This window comes from Mastigoproctus giganteus, chromosome 2, assembly GCF_048544385.1.
Source record: "Mastigoproctus giganteus isolate SK-2022 chromosome 2, ASM4854438v1, whole genome shotgun sequence".
In the NCBI taxonomy this organism is placed as follows: Eukaryota; Metazoa; Arthropoda; class Arachnida; order Uropygi; family Thelyphonidae; genus Mastigoproctus; species Mastigoproctus giganteus.
The window spans coordinates 12,853,386-12,875,016 of record NC_143576.1 but is presented as its reverse complement, the minus strand read 5'-3'; the positions used below and the strand labels follow the sequence as shown (position 1 = coordinate 12,875,016).

General features: G+C 38.2%; 1 protein-coding gene across 1 annotated transcript in view; it reads left to right on the top strand.

Annotated features, from left to right (window-relative positions):
- The window catches only part of LOC150089170 (uncharacterized), a 437,035-nt gene that overhangs the window by 304,061 nt on the left and 111,343 nt on the right, over positions 1 to 21,631 (top strand). The window contains exon 12 of the mRNA XM_090389629.1: positions 15,879 to 16,007. Coding sequence (XP_090245755.1) covers positions 15,879 to 16,007 — 129 coding nt within the window. The remainder of the gene's footprint in view (positions 1 to 15,878; positions 16,008 to 21,631) is intronic.

The following is a 21,631-nucleotide window of genomic DNA, read 5'->3' as shown; positions in this document are numbered from 1 at the left end:
AAGATTATGATTTTCAGCCACAAACTGAAGTATAATCGACCTCCCACAATTAAAATTAATAATGCACAGATTCTGTATGTTGCACAGATTAAATATTTAAGTCTTAACATATGTTGTTATTTGATTTTTAGGGGCATTAGCAACTAAGGCCATATTGCTCCGAGGATATGCGGTGGTCATTCCCTGACCTTTCCACATCCTCCATATTTGGTGGTTACGGCTCGAACCCTGGTCTAATCAAGAAGCATGTGCTATGCACTGCTGCTCCTGCCCACCTGGCTACGGAGGCGCCATCTTAACCTATATGACAAGTTCTAGTTCATCCCACACGTCAATAACCTTGCTGACAAAAGTGAAAAGTTCACTGCAAACGTGATTTGCTTATCAAGATCTGAATGGAGAATCAAGCCTAAAATCCTTGCACTGTATTACAAGACCATTTTCTTACCAATAGTTTCCTACGCAGCTGACACCTGGTTAATGAGGGTAACACACGGTAAGGTTAAAGCACAACTTTTATCTCTTCAATGGATCATTATATTAGCTACCTACCATTTTATTATTATTATTATTATTAGCCATATGATGCAAGGAAGCCTGAGGCTTATGATGCACCAGCCAAAAAAAATTCTCGAGTTACCCTGAGAGAGAGAGAGAGAGAGAGAGAGAGGCGGGAGGGAGGTAAGGAGAGAGAGAGAGAGAGAGAGAGAGAGAGAGAGAGAGAGAGAGAGCCGAAAGTAGAAAGGAATCACCAAGAAAGAGAAGAATGATGATATCCAGCTGAGAACCCTGGGTTTGCCAAGCCCATGCTCACCTGTGTGAGCCCCTGGGGTGAAAGGACAGTGTCAACTAACACCCTTCGGGTTATCTCGGGATTGATCCCTCTTGACTTGTTCATAGTTATAAAGGGATACTGTACAGGTTAAAAAAAGGCCAACATTTAAAATTCATCCAGAATTTTAAATGTTGAAAGCAATCCTGCTGTTCAGATTAAGCAAGAGAAACTAAGATTATGGTCTGAGTTTTCTGAGATCTGGAAGCAAAGATGGGCTCAAGTGAAACTGGGCGAACAACAATGTTGAATTATTATTATTATTAGCCATATGGTGCATGGAAGCCTGAGGGCTTATGCTGCACCAGCCAAAAAAATTTCTGAATTACCCCGAGAAAGAAAACAAGAGTCAGAAGTAGAAGGGAATCACCAAGAAAGAGAAGAATGATGATATCTAGCTCAGGACTCTGGGTGTGCCAAGCCCATACTCACCAGATGTGAGCCCCCGGGGTTATTAGTGACGCTCTATTTTCCTTCAACAAAAAACAAATGTATTGATTTTACCCATCGATGATGACATTGTTCATCTTAACAGGCCATGGTTTGCTTAGGGAAAAATTGTTTAAATTGGGTCTGGAGGCAAACCCTGCATGCTTTTATAGCGAACAAGAGGACTGGAGGCATGTGCTATTGTACTGTCCTGCATATGAGGCATTTCGAACAGAACTTGTTAATGCTGTTCCAGACTTTCATGAGGACAATGTCCATTTGCTGATCCAGGATATGATATCCTTCAGGGCCTTACAAAAATTTTCAGACCAAGCTTTTAAAAAGAGGCTGACTCTAGTAAGAACTGGTTTGGGCTGAACTTACTTTGCTGGATTTGTGTTTACATAGGTTTAGATCAGTGTTTCTCAACCATTTTTTAATTATTGTCCCCTTAAGGGCTTTTTTAGACAATTTTTTTTCCTAATCGCCCTAACCCCCATGAAATTTTAAACAAGAAAATACAGCAGACTCTCAATTTTCCTGGATAGATGGTAAAAAAAAAAAAAAAAAATTCCGGGATAATGGATTTCCTGGTTAATTAAAAACATAGTAAGGTCCCGACATACGTAAGAGGTATGTTCCCAGACTTCTTACGTAACTCAAGAATGACTAAAAAAATATTACTACTATATCCTTGATATGCCAAAATTACAAAATCCACATAATATCCTCAGAAGAATGAAGAAAATTAGTTCAATTAAAAACTTTATCTGTGGACAGTGGTGAAGTATTCACAGTGACACATAAGACAAGAAAACATAAAAGGAAGAAAAAATGCATGTTATTGTACTGTAAAAACTGATTTGTATTTCATAGCCTTCGTTATTATAGTTGACCTCATTGGTGCCGATCGCTTCTCGTATTCTGTATTTCTCCTTTATTGTGTTCACCATTGCCATTGACAAATATGAATTCCACGCGATATTTGTTAATGTTTGGCCATTTTCATACATCCTTATTATTTTAATTTTCTGATCCAATTCGATCGCTTTCCTTTTCTTGATAGACTACTAGTACCACTGTCACTTATTCTCTTAGTTGGCGCAATGATAATGGTCAAAATGAAATTTTCTGAAAAGAACTTCACAGGGGTAAGGCAAAAACTCACTATTATCACTCCACGTGAGCTCACATTTTACTTAAGCACATTTCTGGAGGTCACTACCATAAAACAATAAAAACAATTTGCACTTTCCACATTACTGGGCTTTTCTGTTAGTGCAAACAATTATACACAGGAAGTAAACTCAATCTTATTGCGTTTATGATAATACCAATAGCTGGAATTCTGCGAATTGTTACCATTATGGTGAAATGTGTGTCCCCTTCACTTGAAATCTTCAGTCATATAAAAAAATTATAAATAACGTAATGTAAATCCAAAGCTACGTAAGTTGGGGTTTACTGTATCAAAAAATGTTCAGCAACGTACGTAGAAAGTATGCCCATAAATAAAAAACCGAAAAAACTTACCACGTACTACTCACGTATCCAATACAATGCTTCCCTTTAATTTTTATGAAGTCGATTTTAAATCTAATAGCTTCCCTTTATTTTTTAAAATGACGCATATGGTTTGGTCACCGACATTATAATGGTTCTTTAGAACTTTAACAGATGCACCATTCTCAAACTTTTGAATAATTACAAGTTTTTGTTTAATTCTCTTGTGTTTTCCCATCATTTTCACAATTTCTAAACAAAAAAAAAATTCTTACATTCCTGACATAAATAACAAAACAAAATTTGTCCTTTTGCGGTGTGACAGAACACAACAATCGACACGATGCACTAAAACAAACTAAACATTTGATCTCTCTCTTTTTTTTGAACGACGGGTGTGAAGCCAGTGGGGGTTGCAAGATAATAAGTACAATAATCTCCTAATGACGACTTATAATGCCGTTTCTTGTCGCTTATATAGGCCTATTCTAGTTATTACTTGAATTTTATTATTTCTGGTTTAATTTTTTTTTTTTAATTTGGAGTCTAGGAGTCCCGGTTAATCCGCTTCCCAGTTAATCCGATCCCGGTAAATCAACAGTCTGCTCTTTTTATTCAATGGAATCCCTGAGCCCACTATCTTCCTTTTATCAAAATTTTGCACTCACGCCTAATATAATATATCTATATGTTAAAAGTCAGTTGTCTCAAGGGAAAAGAAATGAGAGAAATTAAATATTAAGGAATAAGATGTTGTCGGGCAGGGTTCAACTATGGAGGGCCACAACCATTGTAATATTCATTTTTTTTTTTTGTCCCCAAAAAAAACATTTTTTGCCCCCTTGGGGGTAATATTGCCCTCGTTGAGAAACCCTGGTTTAGATAAACTCTATGTAAATAGTTAACATAGTTTACAATTGTTCTGTTATTTGCTTTTTTTTTATTGGTTTAGGTATCCATTTTGGATACTTCCCACAGGAACTAGTACTTGTTGGTGACTCTATTGCCAGGGAAACGGAAAACATGGTATGTAAAAAGGATGGGTGGAACAGGACCAGGGTATGTCTGCTAGGGGCAAAAGTTGATGATGTTGTAGAGCGGATATCATCTTTTAAGGGAACAAAAGGTGATATTATTATTATTATTATTATTATTATTATTAATAGCCATATGGTGCAAGGAGGCCTGAGGCTTATGCTGCACCGGCCAAAAAAAAAAATTTCCCTATTACCCTGAGAGAGAGAGGGGAGAGAGAGAGAGAGAGAGAGAGAAGTAGAAAGGAATCACCAAGAAAGAGAAGAATGATGATATCCAGCTCAAGACCCTGGGTGTGCCAAGCCCATAGTCACCAGATGTGAGCCCCTGGGCACTAATGACATTAACAGTAGGAGACCAGCAGAATTACTTAACAAGTAAAGATCACTGTTGAAAAAAAAAGCCGTGAATTAGGGTTGAATTTGAAAGTGTCTGCAATTCTGCCCAGACACGATAGGAGGGAGTATATGATGAGAGCCTTGTCTATCAATTCAGCCCTGGAAAGATTGTACAAGGCTCAAGGGGTAGAATTTTTTTCAGCCTGGTCTGTACTTGTTAACAAGAGAGACTGCTTCTACAGGGATGGGATACACTTAAATAGAAAGGGTGAAGATTATTTGCTGATACTATCGAGGCAGTGTTAGGTGGGTCGGAAAACCGCTAGGTTGGGGGATACAAGGACTAATAGATTAACAGTAGCCACTGGCAGAGGTGAAAGTGATTCTTGCACTGCTTCTATTGAAATGAGCAGCAGCCTGGAAAACAAAATACAAGGTATTTCAGAGACTGCTGGGAGTCATTGCGGTACAAGTAAACACACGGGTTGTGTTAGGGTAGCTAAGAATAGGAACAGGTGCATGTATACTTGTGTGTACACCAATCCTAGGAGTTTGGTAAATAAATTTGATGAATTTGAGGTATTGCTCAAAACATCAAAGGCAGATATTGATGGGATATCAGAGACGTGGTGTCACACAGATATAAGGAATGCAGAACTGGAATTTGGGGAGTACAATGTGTACAGAAAGGATAGACCAGATAGGAAGGGAGGAGGGGTTATGCTATTAGTTAAGAAACATATCAAGTCCAAGGACGTGACACCAGTCGACATCGCTGGACAGTGCAGTGTCGAGTCAGTTTAGTGTGACATAAGCGTTGGGAGATCAAAATAGAGAATAGGAATGTGCTATAGGCCTAATGACTCTGATGAGTATAATAAGAAACTGTACAGGGAAATAGGGTGGGCCAGTAAATCAGAGAATCTTGTAATGGAGGATTTCAATTTCCCAAATATTGATTGGAATTTGTGGGTTGGTCACTCACACACTAGCAAGGCTTTTGTGGATTTATCGATTGATTGTTTTCTACATCAGCATGTTCAGGAGGCAACTAGAGGGAGTAATACTCTTGATCTGATTATCAGTAATGATTCTTCATGCATTAAGAATCTATAGATAAAGGAACCACTAGGTGTCAGTGATCACAGTGTGCTGAAGTAGGATTTACTCAAAGAGGTAACTACCATCAGGGGTAAAGGGAAGGGTTTTTTGCTTTCGTAGAGGTGACTACGATGGTGTGAGACAGTATTTAAATTCTATACAGTGGGACCAACTGATGATGTTACCAACAGCAAATTCAAAATGGGAAGCATTCAAAGAACTTATCTTGGAAGCTACTAGGATTTAGTAGGCTTTAGTGCAGACGGGCTGCATACCAACTAAGAAATATTGTTCAAGGTTTAGGCCTAAGTGGATGTCAGATTAACTAATGAGATATATGGCAGAGAAGAAAAATGCATGGGAAACATACAAATTAACACATGACACAGAAGCCTATGATAGATACAAGTTGATCTGTAACCAAGTTACAAAGGAGGTTAGGCAGGAGAAGGCAGATTACGAGAAATCTCTTGCAAGGGATGCAAAGAAAAACAGCAAAGAGTTCTTTACTTATGTAAACTCTAGAAGGAAGGGGATGAATCAGATTGGTCCACTTGATATCGATGGGTCAACTGTTGATGATCCTGCTCAGGTAGCTGACAAACTGAATGAATATTTTGCATCTACATTCACACATGAGGAGTTATTTAGGAAGGGGAATGCCAGAGGTGAAGTAAACTCTGGCAGTGAGCTAGATGATTTTGTAATAACTGAGAGGAGAGTGGAGGAAAAATTGTTGAGGATAAACATAAAAAAGGCACCTGGGGTGGACGGGATCTATCCAATTATATTAAAGGAGGCAGCAAAGAAAGTAAGCAAACCCTTAGCCATAATTATGAGAGCTTCTTTGGACTCAGGAGAGATACCCATAGACTGGAGATGTGCAAATGTGACCCCAATTCACAAAGGACGATCAAAGGCTGACACAAGTAATTATAGACCTGTGAGTTTAACTTCTGTTAAAGGAAAATTAATGGAGGCACTGGTTAAAGAAGCACTGCAGGATCATCTAGACAATACTTCAGTTACAGGTTGGACACAGCATGGTTCTGTTAAGGGAAAGTCTTGCCTGACCAATTTGATTGGATACTATGATGCAGTCACAAAAGAACTGGATGCAGGGAATAACTTTGATATTATATATTTGGATCTTAGAAAGGCTTTTGATACTGTTGCACATGGAAGACGGCTGCACAAATTGAAGCAGTGTGGCATTGGAGGAAAATTGCTGCTATAGATAAAGGGATGGTTGAGGTGGAGAAGACAGAGAGTGGTAATCAATGGACACTGCTCATCGTGGACTAATGTTATTAGTGGAGTCCCTCAACGTTCAGTGTTGGGTCCATTGTTGTTTTCTGTATTTATAAATGATATTGATGATGGTGAATCAAGCTTAATGTCCAAGTTCCCTTGGATTATTCCCTTGTATAAGGCAATGGTCAGGCCACATAAGTGATTATTCCCTTGTATAAGGCAATGGTCAGGCCACACTTAGAGTACTGTATACAGGTCTGGAGGCCTCATTTCAAGAAGGATGTAGAGCTGCTGGAACGAGTACAGAGAAGGGCAACAAGATTAGTGAATGGAACAAAGGGGTGCTCTTACGAAGAAAGGCTTAAGTTTTGCAAATTACAGTGTCTGGAGACTAGGCACCAGCGAGGTGATCTGATAGAGGTGTATAAAGCCTTGAATGGTTTGAGCATGCTCAATGCTGATGGGATTCTTCCTCTAGCTCAGAAAAATCACCTGAGAGGGCATAAATTCAAATTGAGGAAAGACAGATGTAGGATAGACAGGCGGAAATTTGCCTTTAGCCAGCGGGTGGTTGGTTGGTGGAACAGACTTCCATCCCTTGTGGTGGAGGTTGATAGCCTAAATAAGTTAAGGCTCAGCTGGACAGGTATTTTGAACGAACAGAGGGGTGAAGTGGAAGTGGGTTTTTTTTTTTTTTTTTCTGGCTGATGCTGCATAAGCTTGCTTTCTTGCATCAAATGCCTCTACTAATGCTAATGCTAAAGTTTGCAGATGATACAAAGGTTGGCAGGGTTGTGAAGGACACTACTGACGCTATGTTGCTGCAACAGGATCTGGAAAGGTTGAGCAGATGGGCTGAGAGGTGGCAAATGAAGTTTAACATTGACAAATGTAAAGTACTACATATGGGAAACAGTAACCCCAGAGCAATGTATAAACTCTGTGGTACTACACTGACAGTGGTAGAGAATGAAAAGGACCTGGGGGTGGTTGGCAGGCAGATATGAAGTTCTCTGAGCAGTGCAGATGGGCTGCAAGCGTAGCTCATGGTGTCTTGTCAATGATATACAGGAATTTTTCTAGCAGGGATAAGGAGGTGATTATTCCCTTGGATAAGGCAATGGTCAGGCCACACCTTGAGTACTGTATACAGGTCTGGAAGCCTCATTTCAAGAAGGATGTAGAGCTGTTTGTTTGTTTGGTTTTTAGGAGCATTAGCAACTAAGGCCATATTGCTCCGGGATATGCGGTGGTCATTCTCTGACCTTTCTGCATCCTCCGTATTTGGTGGTGACAGGCTCGAACCCTGGTCTAATCAAGAAGCGTGTGCTACGCACTGCTGCTCCTCCCCACCTGGCTACGGAGGCACCGATGTAGAGTTGCTGGAATGAGTACAAAGAAGGGCAACAAGATTAGTGAATGGAGCAAAGGGTTGCTCTTACAAAGAAAGGCTTAAGTTTTGAAAATTACAGTGTCTGGAGACTAGGCACCGGCGAGGTGATCTGATAGAGGTGTATAAAGCCTTGAACGGTTTGAGTATGCTCAATGCCGATGGGATTCTTCCTCTTGCTCAGAATAATCACCTGAGAGGACATAAATTCAAATTGAGCAAAGACAGATGTAGGATAGATGTGTGGAAATTTGCCTTTAGCCAGCGGGTAGTTGGTTGGTGGAACAGACTTCCATTCCTTGTTGTGGAAGTTGATAGTCTAAATAAACTTAAGGCTCAGCTGGACAAGTATTTCAAACGAACGGAGGGGTGAAATGGGAGTGATTTTTTTTTTTTTTTTTTTGCTGATGCTGCATAAGCTTGCTTTCTTGCATCATATGCCCCTACTAATGCTAATACTTCTATATAATTGCACATAGTTTATATAAATTTAATGATTGGTACTGCCAGTGGCAGATTCAGATTAGGGGCACTGGAGCATGTGCCTGCCCTGTCAATTTTTGAAAAATATACACCAATCATTTAAATTTCCTTTAGCTACAAAAAAAAATTATTTCATTGTTAACATAGGATTTTATCTATTTTTGCATTGTGGCTCAGCTATTTTCAACTAATTACAATTGGCAACACTGATGCTAATGTGATTGCCATTCTAGTGCACAAAATGATGCCCTCCCTGTCACAAATGGTGCCCCTCCTGTACTTTTTTTCTGGAACGGCCACTGGGTACTGCTGGCTTACATATGGGCCTGATTCATCTACAACCACCAAGAATAGGCTTCTTATATGGCTTAGTCTATGTTTATTTGAGGTTTTCTTTGTGGTCTGGCTTGAGGACTGTGACCTGTTGAGTGTTTTTATGTCATGTTAGAATATTAACTATGCTTTTAGCATCATTAAATACATTTTTATAATCTTTGTGCAAACAGGAAAAATTTTTAATTTTGGGCTCCTTGTGGACTTACTTTTGCTAGCTTATAGATGGCTTAATTTTGGACATACAGACTTCATCTTGTTTCTATGGGAACAAGAAATCACTTATTTTCACAATTTTAAAATTGCATTCAATTTAGTCCCAATCCTGGTAAGTCGGCCAATAATGGTGAATTTGTAGAAATGTAATATTATATTTAGAGGATTAATACTAAAGTTTTGCTATGAATTATTTTGACATAGGCTCTTTACAGAGGAGCATTCTGGCCCCCTGTACTGAGTTTTTATAAACAAATTTAGAATATCTGAGTAAAATATAGTTAAAATTTTGGCTTGCTAGAGATGCCTGTATTATGCCCTTCTATGTCTAAATCTTCCATATGGTGCAGAAAATTACCAGATTGAATCCTGTTAAAGAGTAAAAGGTATAGGAATATTCTAATTGAAAATGATGGAACAAGTTGTTTGTTCCTGACTTAGTTTAAAGTTATCTTGATTTTCTTGGTTTTTATTCTAGATTAACTTGGAGTTTTTTTGATACGTTTCATTTTTACTTTTAAAGATTTTCTTGGTTAGGGTTATGAGATAATGTTAATTGGATACTTGTATATTACCTGCACATAAAATGCTATTAGCTAATCAGAGTGTATGTAGGATAGCAGTATTGTGTAATTATTAGACTAGCTGCAATGTTCATATGTACTTATGCATACAATGAATTTAGTTATAGTAACCATTAAAATAAGGTTCGATATTCGTGCTTAGACAGCAGGTATGGTTTTACATGCCTTATTCTTTGTTTGTGCATAAATTTTTCTGAGATTTTGTAGAAAATACTGATTTGAATTCAGATAATTCCTAACTTCTGTAAATACTTATTTTACTTTTTATATTCTAGGGTTTCTAAATAAGTCATTCTGAGACCCTGGCATTGGTGGAAATATGTGTATATTGCTGGTTATCTTGTATATATTCTTAGTTAGAATTCACTCACTCAGAATTTTGTATATATTCTCAGTTAGAATTTATACACCACTAGTAATAGGTATATTTAATTATTTACTTTTTTTTTTTTGCTGGTACCCAGGATTTGGCAGTCTGGGTATGGGATTTTGCTGGCATCTACAGGTATAGCCCTACCTCCTGTGGATGCAGGATTTCATGCACTGTGCACAGAGTGGAAAACGATCATAGCTATGATAATGCAGTATTCACAAATGAACAACCTGAGTATGGGGTCAATATATCCACTGCTTTTTGCACTACCTCCAGTGGATGTAATAAAATACATCAACAGTTGTCGTGGTGATGGCTGCTCCCTGGTGGCAAAGATGCCTGACACTCACAACACATACTACAGAACATTTATTAACACTGCATATACATTTATTAACACTGCATATACATTTATTAACACTGCATATACATTTATTAACACTGCATATACATTTATTAACCACATGTCAGGCCCACAGAGAGTTTCTGTATCTCATCACAGTGACACTAGGTGGAGATGGATGTTAGATTTTAGGTGCATCAGAGACTCAGACCATATTGTGGCATTGTTTACTATGTCTATAGAAGTTTTTTCACAGGTCAATTTGCATGCTGCAGGCCAGAAAATCTGGAATAACTCATAGGGAACCCCCTAATCCCTTTCAATTTAACAAGCCTTTAGAAATTCCTCCAGTCTGGCTCAAACCCAGACATCAAACCCAAACAAGTTACAAGTGGTAAACCCACTATACTGCCATAGAAGTCCCCCCCCCTCTCTCTCTCTCTCTCTCTCTCTCTGCATGCCATTGATAAGATTCTTGTCTCTCTCTCTCTCTGCATGCCATTGATAAGATTCTTGTCTCATTTGAAGGGCCCTGCCCTGTGCACCTGAACATTTGTGCAAACCACGTTCATCCAATTATGTTAACTTTGTATTCTGACAGAAACAAGCTGTTCCATAATCGCTGTCCTCCCACACCATACGGAAAAGCCCTTGGTTCAAATTCTGCAACTGTCAATGGTGCAAGGGGTTTTTATGGGCTGTTTTTTCACAGTGTTGCCAAGTTGGCCAGTGTTGGACCACAGAAGCATGATTTTTGTCTACTGTAAATTCAGGCCCTTTTAATAGAGAAAACGGGCAAACTGACCAGAGAACAATGGCCAATTTAGAGACATAGTATACTGAGGATGTATGAACTTTAGATGGGGGAACCACTAATGTGATTTTTTTTTTTTTTTTTTGTTCCACGATAAAAAGTCCTTTTGTTATTTTGAAAGGCTGTATCACCTTCAGGACCACTGTGAACCAGGTTAATCTCATAATGAACCTGGTTTTTTCACCTGATGACAATGGAAAGTTACATGCAACACTGGAGGAAATTTCCTATTATCGATAAAGGGATAGATAAGTGGTAGAAGGCAAATGGTAGTTATAAATGGCCATTGCTTTTCATAGACTAATGTTATTAGCATTAGCATTAGCATTAGTAGAGGCATTTGATGCAAGAAAGCAAGCTTATGCAGCATCAGCCAAAAAAAAAAAAAAAAAAAGTAACATAAATAAATAAAAATAACCACTTCCACTTCACCCCTCTGTTCGTTCGAAATACCTGTCCAGCTGAGCCTTAAACTTATTTAGGCTATCAACTTCCACGACAAGGGATGGAAGTCTGTTCCACCCACCAACCACCCGCTGGCTAAAGGCAAATTTCCGCACATCTATCCTACATCTGTCTTTCCTCAATTTGAATTTATGCCCTCTCAGGTGATTTTTCTGAGCTAGAGGAAGAATCCCATCAGCATTGAGCATGCTCAAACCATTCAAGGCTTTGTACACCTCTATCAGATCACCCCGCTGGTGCCTAGTTTCCAGACACTGTAATTTGCAAAACTTAAGCCTTTCTTCGTAAGAGAACCCCTTTGTCCCATTCACCAATCTAGTTGCCCTTCTCTGTACTCGTTCCAGCAGCTCTACATCCTTCCTGAAATGAGGCCTCCAGGCCTGTATACAGTACTCTAGGTGTGGCCTGACCATTGCCTTATACAAGGGAATAATCACCTCCTTATCCCTGCTAGAAAAATTCCTATATATCATTGACAATACACCATGAGCTACTCTTGCAGCTCGTCTGCACTGCTCAGAGAACTTCATATCTGCCTGCACCACCACCCCCAGGTCCCTTTCATTCTCTACCACTGTCAGTGTAGTACCACAGAGTTGATACGTTGCTCTGGGGTTGCTGTTTCCCATATGTAGTACTTTACATTTGTCAATGTTAAACTTCATTTGCCACCTCGAAGCCCATCTGCTCAACCTTTCCAAATCCTGTTGCAGCAGCATAGTGTCAGTAGTGTCCTTGACAACCCTGCCAACCTTCGTATCGTCTGCAAACTTGGACATTAAGCCTGATATACCATCATCAATATCATTTAAAAATACAGAAAACAATAAAGGCCCCAATACTGAACCCTGAGGGACTCCACTAATAACATTAGTCCACGATGAGCAGTGTCCATTGATTACCACTCTCTGTCTTCTCCCCCTCAACCACCCCTTTATCCATAGCAGCAACTTGCCTCCAATGCCACACTGCTCCAATTTGTGCAGCAGTCTTCCATGTGCAACAGTATCAAAAGCCTTTCTAAGATCCAAGTATATAATATCAAAGTTATTCCCTGCATCCAGTTCTTTTGTGACTGCATCATAGTATCCAATCAAATTGGTCAGGCAAGACTTCCCCTTAACAAAACCATGCTGTGTCCTAGCTATAACTGAAGTCTTGTCTAGATGATCCTGCAGTGCTTCTTTCACCAGTGCCTCCATTAATTTTCCGGGAACAGAAGTTAAACTCACAGGTCTATAATTACTTGTGTCAGCTTTTGATCCCCCTTTGTGAATTGGGGTCACATTTGCACATCTCCAGTCAATGGGTACCTCCCCTGAGTCCAAGGAAGCTCTCATAATTATGGCTAAGGGTTTGCTTACCTCCTTTGCTGCCTCCTTTAATATAACTGGATAGATCCCATCCACCCCAGGTGCCTTTCTTGTGTTTATCTTCAACAATTTCTCCTCCACTTTGCTCTCAGTTATTACAAGATTCTCTAGCTTACTGCTAGAGTTGAATACACCTCTGGCATTCCCCTCGCTGAATAACTCCTCATGTGTGAATGTCGATGCAAAATATTCATTTAGTTTGTTAGCTACCCGAGCAGGGTCATCAACAGTTGACCCATCGATCTCAAGTGGACCAATCTGATTCATCCCCTTCCTTCTAGAGTTTACATAAGTAAAGAACTCTTTGCTGTTTTTCTTCGCATCCCTTGCCAAGGATCTCTCGTAATCTGCCTTCGCCTGCCTAACCTCCTTTGTAACTTGGTTACAGATCAACTTGTATCTATCATAGGCGTCCGTGTCACGTGTTAATTTGTATGTATCCCATGCATTTTTCTTCTCTGCCATATGCCTCATTAGTTCATCTGACAACCATTTAGGCCTAAACCTTGAACAATATTTCTTAGTTGGTATGTAAAGCCTAGTAGCTTCCACGATAAGTTCTTTGAATGCTTCCCATTTTGAATTTGCTGTTGGCAATATCATCAGTTGATCCCACTGTATAGAATTTAAATACTGTCTCAGTAATGAGTAAGGTACCACAAGTTTGATATTAGGCAGTTTCTGTTTAAACATTTATTAATGATAATTATGTAGGTATTTCAAGTTTGATATCTAAATATTTGAATAATGTTTGAGTTGATGCATCTTTACTCTTTCTTGGTGTCAGGAAGCAAAGAAGAGATACATAGTTTTAATTGAAAAAGGATATTTGCAGAATAGGTGTCTTAAAATTTTTAAATTTTATGACAATACAAAGGCTGGAAACGTGGCTAATGTCATCAGTCAGGGTATGCTACTCCAAGATCTAGATAAACTAAGCAGATGGATGAAAAAAGGAAACTGAAGTTTAACATAGATAACTACAAGATACTGTATTTGGGTAGCAGTAATCTCACAATGATATACCATTTGCATATCAGCAAATATTCAAAGCATTTGATAATGACAAAGACCTATGTTTTTTCATTGCTACATGAGGATTAAATCTGAATGATTCCCCAGAACACTGCTCTAGTCCTTCCCCATCAAAAATCGTAGAACCACCACTAAGCAGAGATAAGTTGGTATTAATCCCACTTTATAAAACAATGGATACAAGTTTGGAAACTTATTTTTAAGAAGAATGTAGATCTGTCAGAAAGAGTACAGAGAAGAGCAGCAAGATCATTGGAGGTAAAAACAGATATTCCTATCAAAAAGACTGGTTCTATAAGCTACAGTCTGGAGATCAGGCATTTGCATGTAGAAGCATATGGGGGAGGTGGGGAATAGGCCAGTCAACTTTCTAGGCTTTAGGGTCTGGGGAGTTCCTATACAGAAAGGTGGGTAACTTAGTGAGGCTATTTGCCCCAGGCACTTGCCGGCTCTCAACGCTCCTGTGTGATAACTTAAGCGAAGTTTCCAAGTCTTTAAAAGATTGAACATGCTAAATGCTGATGGTATCTTTACTCTTTCTCGTACAAGACATTCAAGAGGAACAAATTTAAATTGAAACAAGGTGGTTGCAGAACAGATATTCAGAAATTTGCCATCATCTGGAGAGATTGTTAAAATAATCTCCCACCTAGTGTTGCAGAAGTGGTTAGTTTGAATAAATTTAAAGGAGTCGTCAAATTTTTACAAGGAATAGGATAATAAAGTGGGTATATGTACATATGCACATTTTTTTTTTTTGTTTGGCCGATGTAAGCTTGCTTCCTTGCACCATTTACTATGCTGATCCCCAAGCTCTTTACATGTAGGGGAATAAAGGATGCTATCTACAATGATGTCAGGAATGGCTGCATGAGTTGGGGAAGCACAGGTGACACCTATGTGGTTAGATGATATGAATAATGATTTGCACTGTTTGGCACTGCCCACTGTGCAGGCAACTGACATTATTTTCATGTGGGCAAGGGTGCACCTAAGATTGGGGGCATTGGCTGCTGGGCTTTAGCCATTTTGAAAGAGACCTGATTTAAAAAAAAAAAAAAAAAAAAGGAGTAATTTTCTCTTGATCAAAGTAACAGCTCTGACGTTCAGCAGTCCCCACACTCAAAAACAAAATCCTGGGTCCTAATTGTGTGTGGGGAGTTTTTTTTTTTTTTTTTTGTTTGGTGAAAGTCTAACATAACCAAGTTGTCAAAATTAGCTAGCGCGTGCACACACACACACACACAAGTCAAACACAGAATCTGGCAAACTGAGTAAAGTAAGATGACTATTTTGCACGTGTTGAAGTATATTAAATGTGTAATCATAGCACTTACTCTTAACAATTATAATACATTTGAATTTTCAAAAAGAAATATTACTAAATTAATGCATCACACAATAGTAATTTAGTAGTATTATTTTAACAAGCAAATGATGCAAGGAAGCAGGCTTATGCAGATGCATTGGAGGAAAAAATATCCACTCATCTGCCCATCCCCTCTAATAATTTTTCTAATTCTTTCTTAAATTTATTCACACTACCCACTTCCACAACACCAGATGGAAGTTTGTTCCAACAACCAATTACTCTTTGACTGAAAACAAAATTTTGCATGCCTCTCCTACAGTTATCCTTTTTCAAATCCCATCTGGTAGAATGCCAGGTTAGTTCAACCTGTATGTTATTTTTAGAAGCATTTTATTTTCTCTGATATTTATGGATTATTTGATGGCTCTTGGCGTTAGTGTCCCCACAAAGTGAGGTATGTTGTAGATTCCACTACTTCTGGCTTAAAAGCTATTAGATACAATTTCTAATTTGATGGGGGTAGTATATAACATTCTAAAAAATATAAAATATGTTTGTGAATTTTGATTTGCCACTGTTTTAGAATTCATGGTGTAGAGATTTCTAACCCTGTACTGTTGGGAGAAAAAAAAGTGAAATGTTCTTTTTTTTTTTTTCTGTTCCAGTCTGGAGAGACAGTATTACATGTCACTGTGAAAAACTGTCACTTCGCTGTGGCCAACACTCTCTTAGAACACTTGAAGAAGTCTACTAAACCAGATCGACTGCCAAAATATATCAATGCTCAAAATCAGGTATGTTAATAGATATACGGTCACATTTATTCCTGGTAGATTAATACACACTTTAACTGTTATTACAATTCTAAAGGCAATTTATCTTAGATTATTTTTCTACAAATTATTTAAACACTGCTAAGCTAACATTTTTACAATATTAATTGGAAAAAAGTTAGTTAGTTTAATTATTACTGTGTTATATTGTAGAATAGTTATATTCTCACCTAGTGCTTACCTTAAAAGGCTATTAATTAGCCAAGTCACCTCATACTTTTGGTCACTACTGTACTTGTAGTGAGTAACTTGATCCTGTGACAAACAGTCTTCTTCAGCTTACTAGGTGAAAGACAAGAAATGTAGCACTATCTGTTTCTTGTTAAGTGGGCCACATCACAGTGAGCTAATATTATTCAAGCAACTGTTGACCAAGTTTTCTCCAGAAAGTAATGAGTATGTTTTTCCAAAATAGACTTCAAGGTGAAATATGAATCTTATGGCTGCTGGTTGATTGCATTGAACAGCTCTTAAGCAGGAAGTCAAGCCTCCGAGCCCTGCGGTCTCCTTCTGAGATATTCGATAATTTTACCTCGCCCTGTTATGAGATTCATTTTTCTCACTGATGAGTTTTGTTTTGGATGTTCCTTGCCCCCAGATGACATCCCTGGAAATTTTTCCCCAACTAATGAGCTCCCTAGCCAATGAGAACATGGTATTGGGATGAAAGGAGGGAACCTATATATTCAGGTGGGTGACAGAGGACAGGGATTTTTCTGCTTCTGTTCTATTCACTTCTCTTCTGGTTCAGGTTCTTCTTGTGCTCTTCTTCGTTCTTCCTCTTCGGACAGCATCTTTAACAAGAGTCTAGCCCAGAAAACAGAGGAGAAACCTTTTTCTCCATGACAATCACCAATCCTGGTCAACTGCCCACCTTTCACCTTGTATACGACTGAAATCTATTCCATATACCTAGGAAGTCACTCTTGTCACAATAGGTATCATCAGAAACATCCTCCCCAGAGATCTAGCAACTGAAGATCCCTGTAGACCAGAGTAGAACCCAGGAGGTACAACCAGTGGAGGTAAATCAGACAGTTCTTTACTGGTAGGTTCTACTTGTTTATACTCTAAATTTAGTACATAAGCATCCCTCCTCAGTAAAACATTATCTGATGTAATGTTATTTGACTTACCAATAACCAATTAGTCTAATGTAACGAGACAATCGTTATCCACAAAAGCATTACCACACATGTAAGACCTATACACTTGTACTCTTAAAATATGCAAATTGGATCATTGAGTATATGTAGCCTGAGTCATGAAGAACAAAAATCTGTTGGATACATGTACCCTTAATGTTATACACTAATGAATGAATGTAGCAAACTGCTCCTTTTAACTCATGTGTATCTTGTATGTAGTATTGTTGGTTTACCAATAAACACTGTTTTGTTTGTGCACTTATGCCTCTGGCCCTTTCCTCTTGCCACACGTTACCCTGAGCACAAAATCTGTAGTGAAGGAACCATATTTTTGCAGCATTCTGGGGTCTAATTAATAGGAAGATTTCTGAATGAAAAACACAATGCCAATTCGATGCTGCGAGTCTATTCTCCATGTTAGGAGAACAGGAGGTCACAAAGGAGGTCAGGCAGGCAAAGGCAGATTATGAGAAATCTTTGGCAAAGAAGAAAAATGCATGGGATACATATAAATTAACAGGTTACACAGAAGCCTGTGATAGATACAAGCTAACTTGTAACCAAGTCACAAAGGAGGTTAGGCAAGCAAAGGCAGATTACGAAAAATCTTTGGCAAAGAACGTAAAGAAAAACAGCAGAGAGTTCTTTACTTATGTAAACTCTAGAAGAAAGGGGATGAATCTGATCGGTCCACTTGATATTGATGGTTCAACTGTTGATGCTGCTGCTCAGGTAGCTAACAAACTAAATGAATATTTTGCATCTACATTCACACATGAGGAGTTATTCAGGGAGGGGAATGCCAGAGGTGAATTAAACTCTGGCAGTAAGCTAGATAATCTTGTAATAACTGAGAGTAAAGTGGAGGAGAAATTGTTGAAGATAAACATAAGAAAGGCAATTGGGGTGGATAGAATCTATCCAGTTATATTAAAGGAAGCAACAAAGAAAGTAAGCAAACCCTTAGCCATAATTATGAGAGCTTCCTTGGACTCGGGGAAGGTACCCAGTGACTGGAGATATGCAGATGTGACCCCAGTCCACAAAGGAGGATCAAGGGGAGATCCTCCTTTGTGGATTGGTGTCACAGGTAATTACGGACCTGTTAGTTTAACTTGTGTTCCAGGGAAATTAATGGAGGCACTGGTTAAAGAAGCATTGCAGGATCATCTAGAAAAGACTTCAGTTATAGCTTGGACACGGCATGGGTTTGTTAAGGGGAAGTCTTGTGCGACCAATTTGATTGGATACTATGATGTAGTCACAAAGGAACTGGAGGCAACGAATAATTTTGATATCATATTTGGATCTTAGAAAGGCTTTTGATACTGTTGCACATGGAAGACTGCTACACAAAGTGGAGCAATGTAGCATTGGAGCCAAATTGCTGCTATGGATAAAAGAATGGTTGAGTGGGAGAAGACATAGAGTGGTAATCAATGGACACTGCTCTTTGTGGACTAATGTTATTAGTGGAGTCCCCCCCCCAGGGTTCAGTGTTGGGTCCGTTGTTGTTTTTTGTATCCATTAATGATATTGATGATGGTATATCAGGCTTAATGTCCAAGTTTGCAGAAAATACGAAGGTTGGCAGAGTTGTTAATGACACTAATGACAGTATGCTGCTGCAACAGGATCTAGAAATGTTGAGCAGATGGGCTGAGAGGTGCCAACTGAAGTTTAACATTGACAAATGTAAAGTACTGCATATGGGAAGCAGTAACCCCAGAGTAACGTATCAACTGTGTGATACTACACTGACAGTGGTAGAGAGTGAAAAGGACCTAGGAGTAATTGTGCAGGCAGATATGAAGTTTGCAGATACTCAGTGTCTTGTCAGTGTTATACAGGAATTTTTCTAGCATGGAAAGGAGGTAATTATCCCCTTGTATAAGGCAGTGGTTAGGCCACACCTTGAGTACTGCATACAGGTATGGAGGCCTCATTTTAAGAAGGCTGTAGAGTTGTTGGAAAGAGTACAGAGAAAGACAAGAAGATTACTGAATGGAACAAAGGGTTGCTCTTACAAAGAAAGGCTTAAGTTTTGCAAATTACAGTGTCTGGAAACTAGGCACCTGTGAGGTGATCTGATTGAGATATATATAGCCTTGAACGGTTTGAGCATGCTCAATGCTGATGGGATTCTTCCTCTTGCTCAGAATAATCACCTGAGAGAGCATAAATTCTTGGAGCAAGTGGATATGTGAAATGAGAAGGGTGTGTTGTCTTTTTTTTTTTTTTCTTTTAGCTGATCCTATATAAGCTTTCTTTCTTGCATCATATGCCTTTGCTAATGCTAATACCCGGGTAGGAGAAATGATGTAAGTGCAGTATCCATGCATAAACAACTCTTTCAAAGGAAAATACTGCTAATTGTAAAATGAATGGAGATACACATAGTTCGTTTTAGAAAAATTAAAAACTGAACTGTGTTCACTGAATTGTCACGTATACCAAATTTTCTGCACCTAATCGTCTTACACTAATTTTTCTTTTACAACGACATGGCTTGATTCCATAAATATAAACCCTACTTTAATCCTATTACACTTCTATATTCATTACATTGACAAATGTAAAGATCAGCACGCACGGTTTTGTGCATGCTGATCTGTTTTATGTATAAGTGAATTCCATCAGCATGCACAAATTCGAAATGCATAAATATCCCATATCAGTTGTGTTACACATCGATATGTTCAAATGGGCTCATCATTTTCTTCGTTACACCCGACTTTTGCAGCTTACCATAGCATTACCTCACCAATTTAAGCTCCTTGTAGCATATCTTACCCAGAAGCAGCATATTATTAGCTTCCATCACAAAGTTCTTCAATTGCATACAAAATTCTGAATTTTGTGTCATTCTGTGTTTACATGCAAAACAAATTTGAGAAGTAACCAGGAAAGAACAACAACAATGGCAATCATTTGTGTAAACAAGAAAAGACTGCCACTGGGCAGTAAGTAATGTCTACAATATAAACAAAAGCAGGGGTTGTCAAAGGTAAACGTCATGCCAACTAGGGCTTGCATAAAACCAAGAAATTTCAAAACCGAGTTTAACCGAAGTTTACTCTTAAAACCGGTTTTAACACCGATTTTCTCAGACTTAGGGAAAATAATTAAAAGCTTATAACACAGGTATTTATTTTATCTTGGGTAGATTGTACAAATCGTAATCAAATCTTTTAAACAAAATCTATCACCTCTTAATATTAAAAAAAATAAAAAAATTAAAATGCTCCAAAAAAAGTAACTGGCTTGAGATTATACAAAATTACAAATTGTATTCAAATCCTTTGAATAAAAACTATCTTCTCGTATAGTAAACAAAAAAATAATAAGCCCTATAATAATCATAATAATAAATAAATAAAAATAATGTGAAAAAAACAGTAAAGTAATTGGGGAAATTACTTTACTGTTTATTGCTCAGCTTTTTTCTGAAAATGATCCTTCAAAAAACACAGTATATTAGGCATTTTTCCTGATAGACTTGACCTTATTTTTGTGTTAAAGAGACCAATGATTGAAAACACTCTCTCAGATTGGACACTTGTTGGTTTAATGGTCAGCAGTGCTCTATAAACTTTCTCCAGCTTTTTACTTCTACTGCTAGTTGCCTCAAAAAGTTTAAATTCTTTGCTGATTTCCAATTCACTCGGATATTTTGAAGGCTATTCAGTTAATCTCTTTATTACACTATCATACTCTCGCATGAGTGTATCTCCAACATCGGAACTAGACGAGTCTTTGTTTTCTTCAAAAAGAACAGTTCGTTGATTTTCAGTTTCTTCATTCAACACTAAGACTCCTTCGGAATGTTTTGCAAATAATCTCTGATAAATCTCTTCAGCATGCTTTTTCAAAACTTGCTTACTTGGAAAATCAAAAATTCTTGAACCTGAATCTTCTTTCCTAAACTTTTTGGGGTTGTGTAGATAGCTCAGCAAAGCCACAGTTTGGCAATTTCGTCTTGCTTTGTAACGCTGCAAAAGGCTTTGGTGAAACTTTAAAGCAAATGGGTTTTCTGCTGTATCAAGATTAGCAAGCAAAAATTCTATTGAAGGCTGCTTTAAGTAAGTCAACTGGTCGCAAAGTTTCACATAGCAATTCAAGTGTTTTCCAGTCATCGTCAGACACAGCTCAGTTGACAGTACTGCACATACATCATTTGGAATGCAATTTTTCAATTTAAAAAATATCTCAATCATATAGAATGTGCTATCCTATCTAGTCTTGCAATCTAATATAAGTTTATATTCTTTCCCATTAAATTTTGCTTTAACAAAATTTTGTAATATGTCATTTTTGGTAGCCGATTTTCGAAAAATTGCAAGTTTTTCTGACTTTGTTAATAGTTTGTGCAATATTGGCCATTGGATTGAAGAAATAAATGAGCTCATTGGTAGTCGATTTGATAAAGCATGCCTT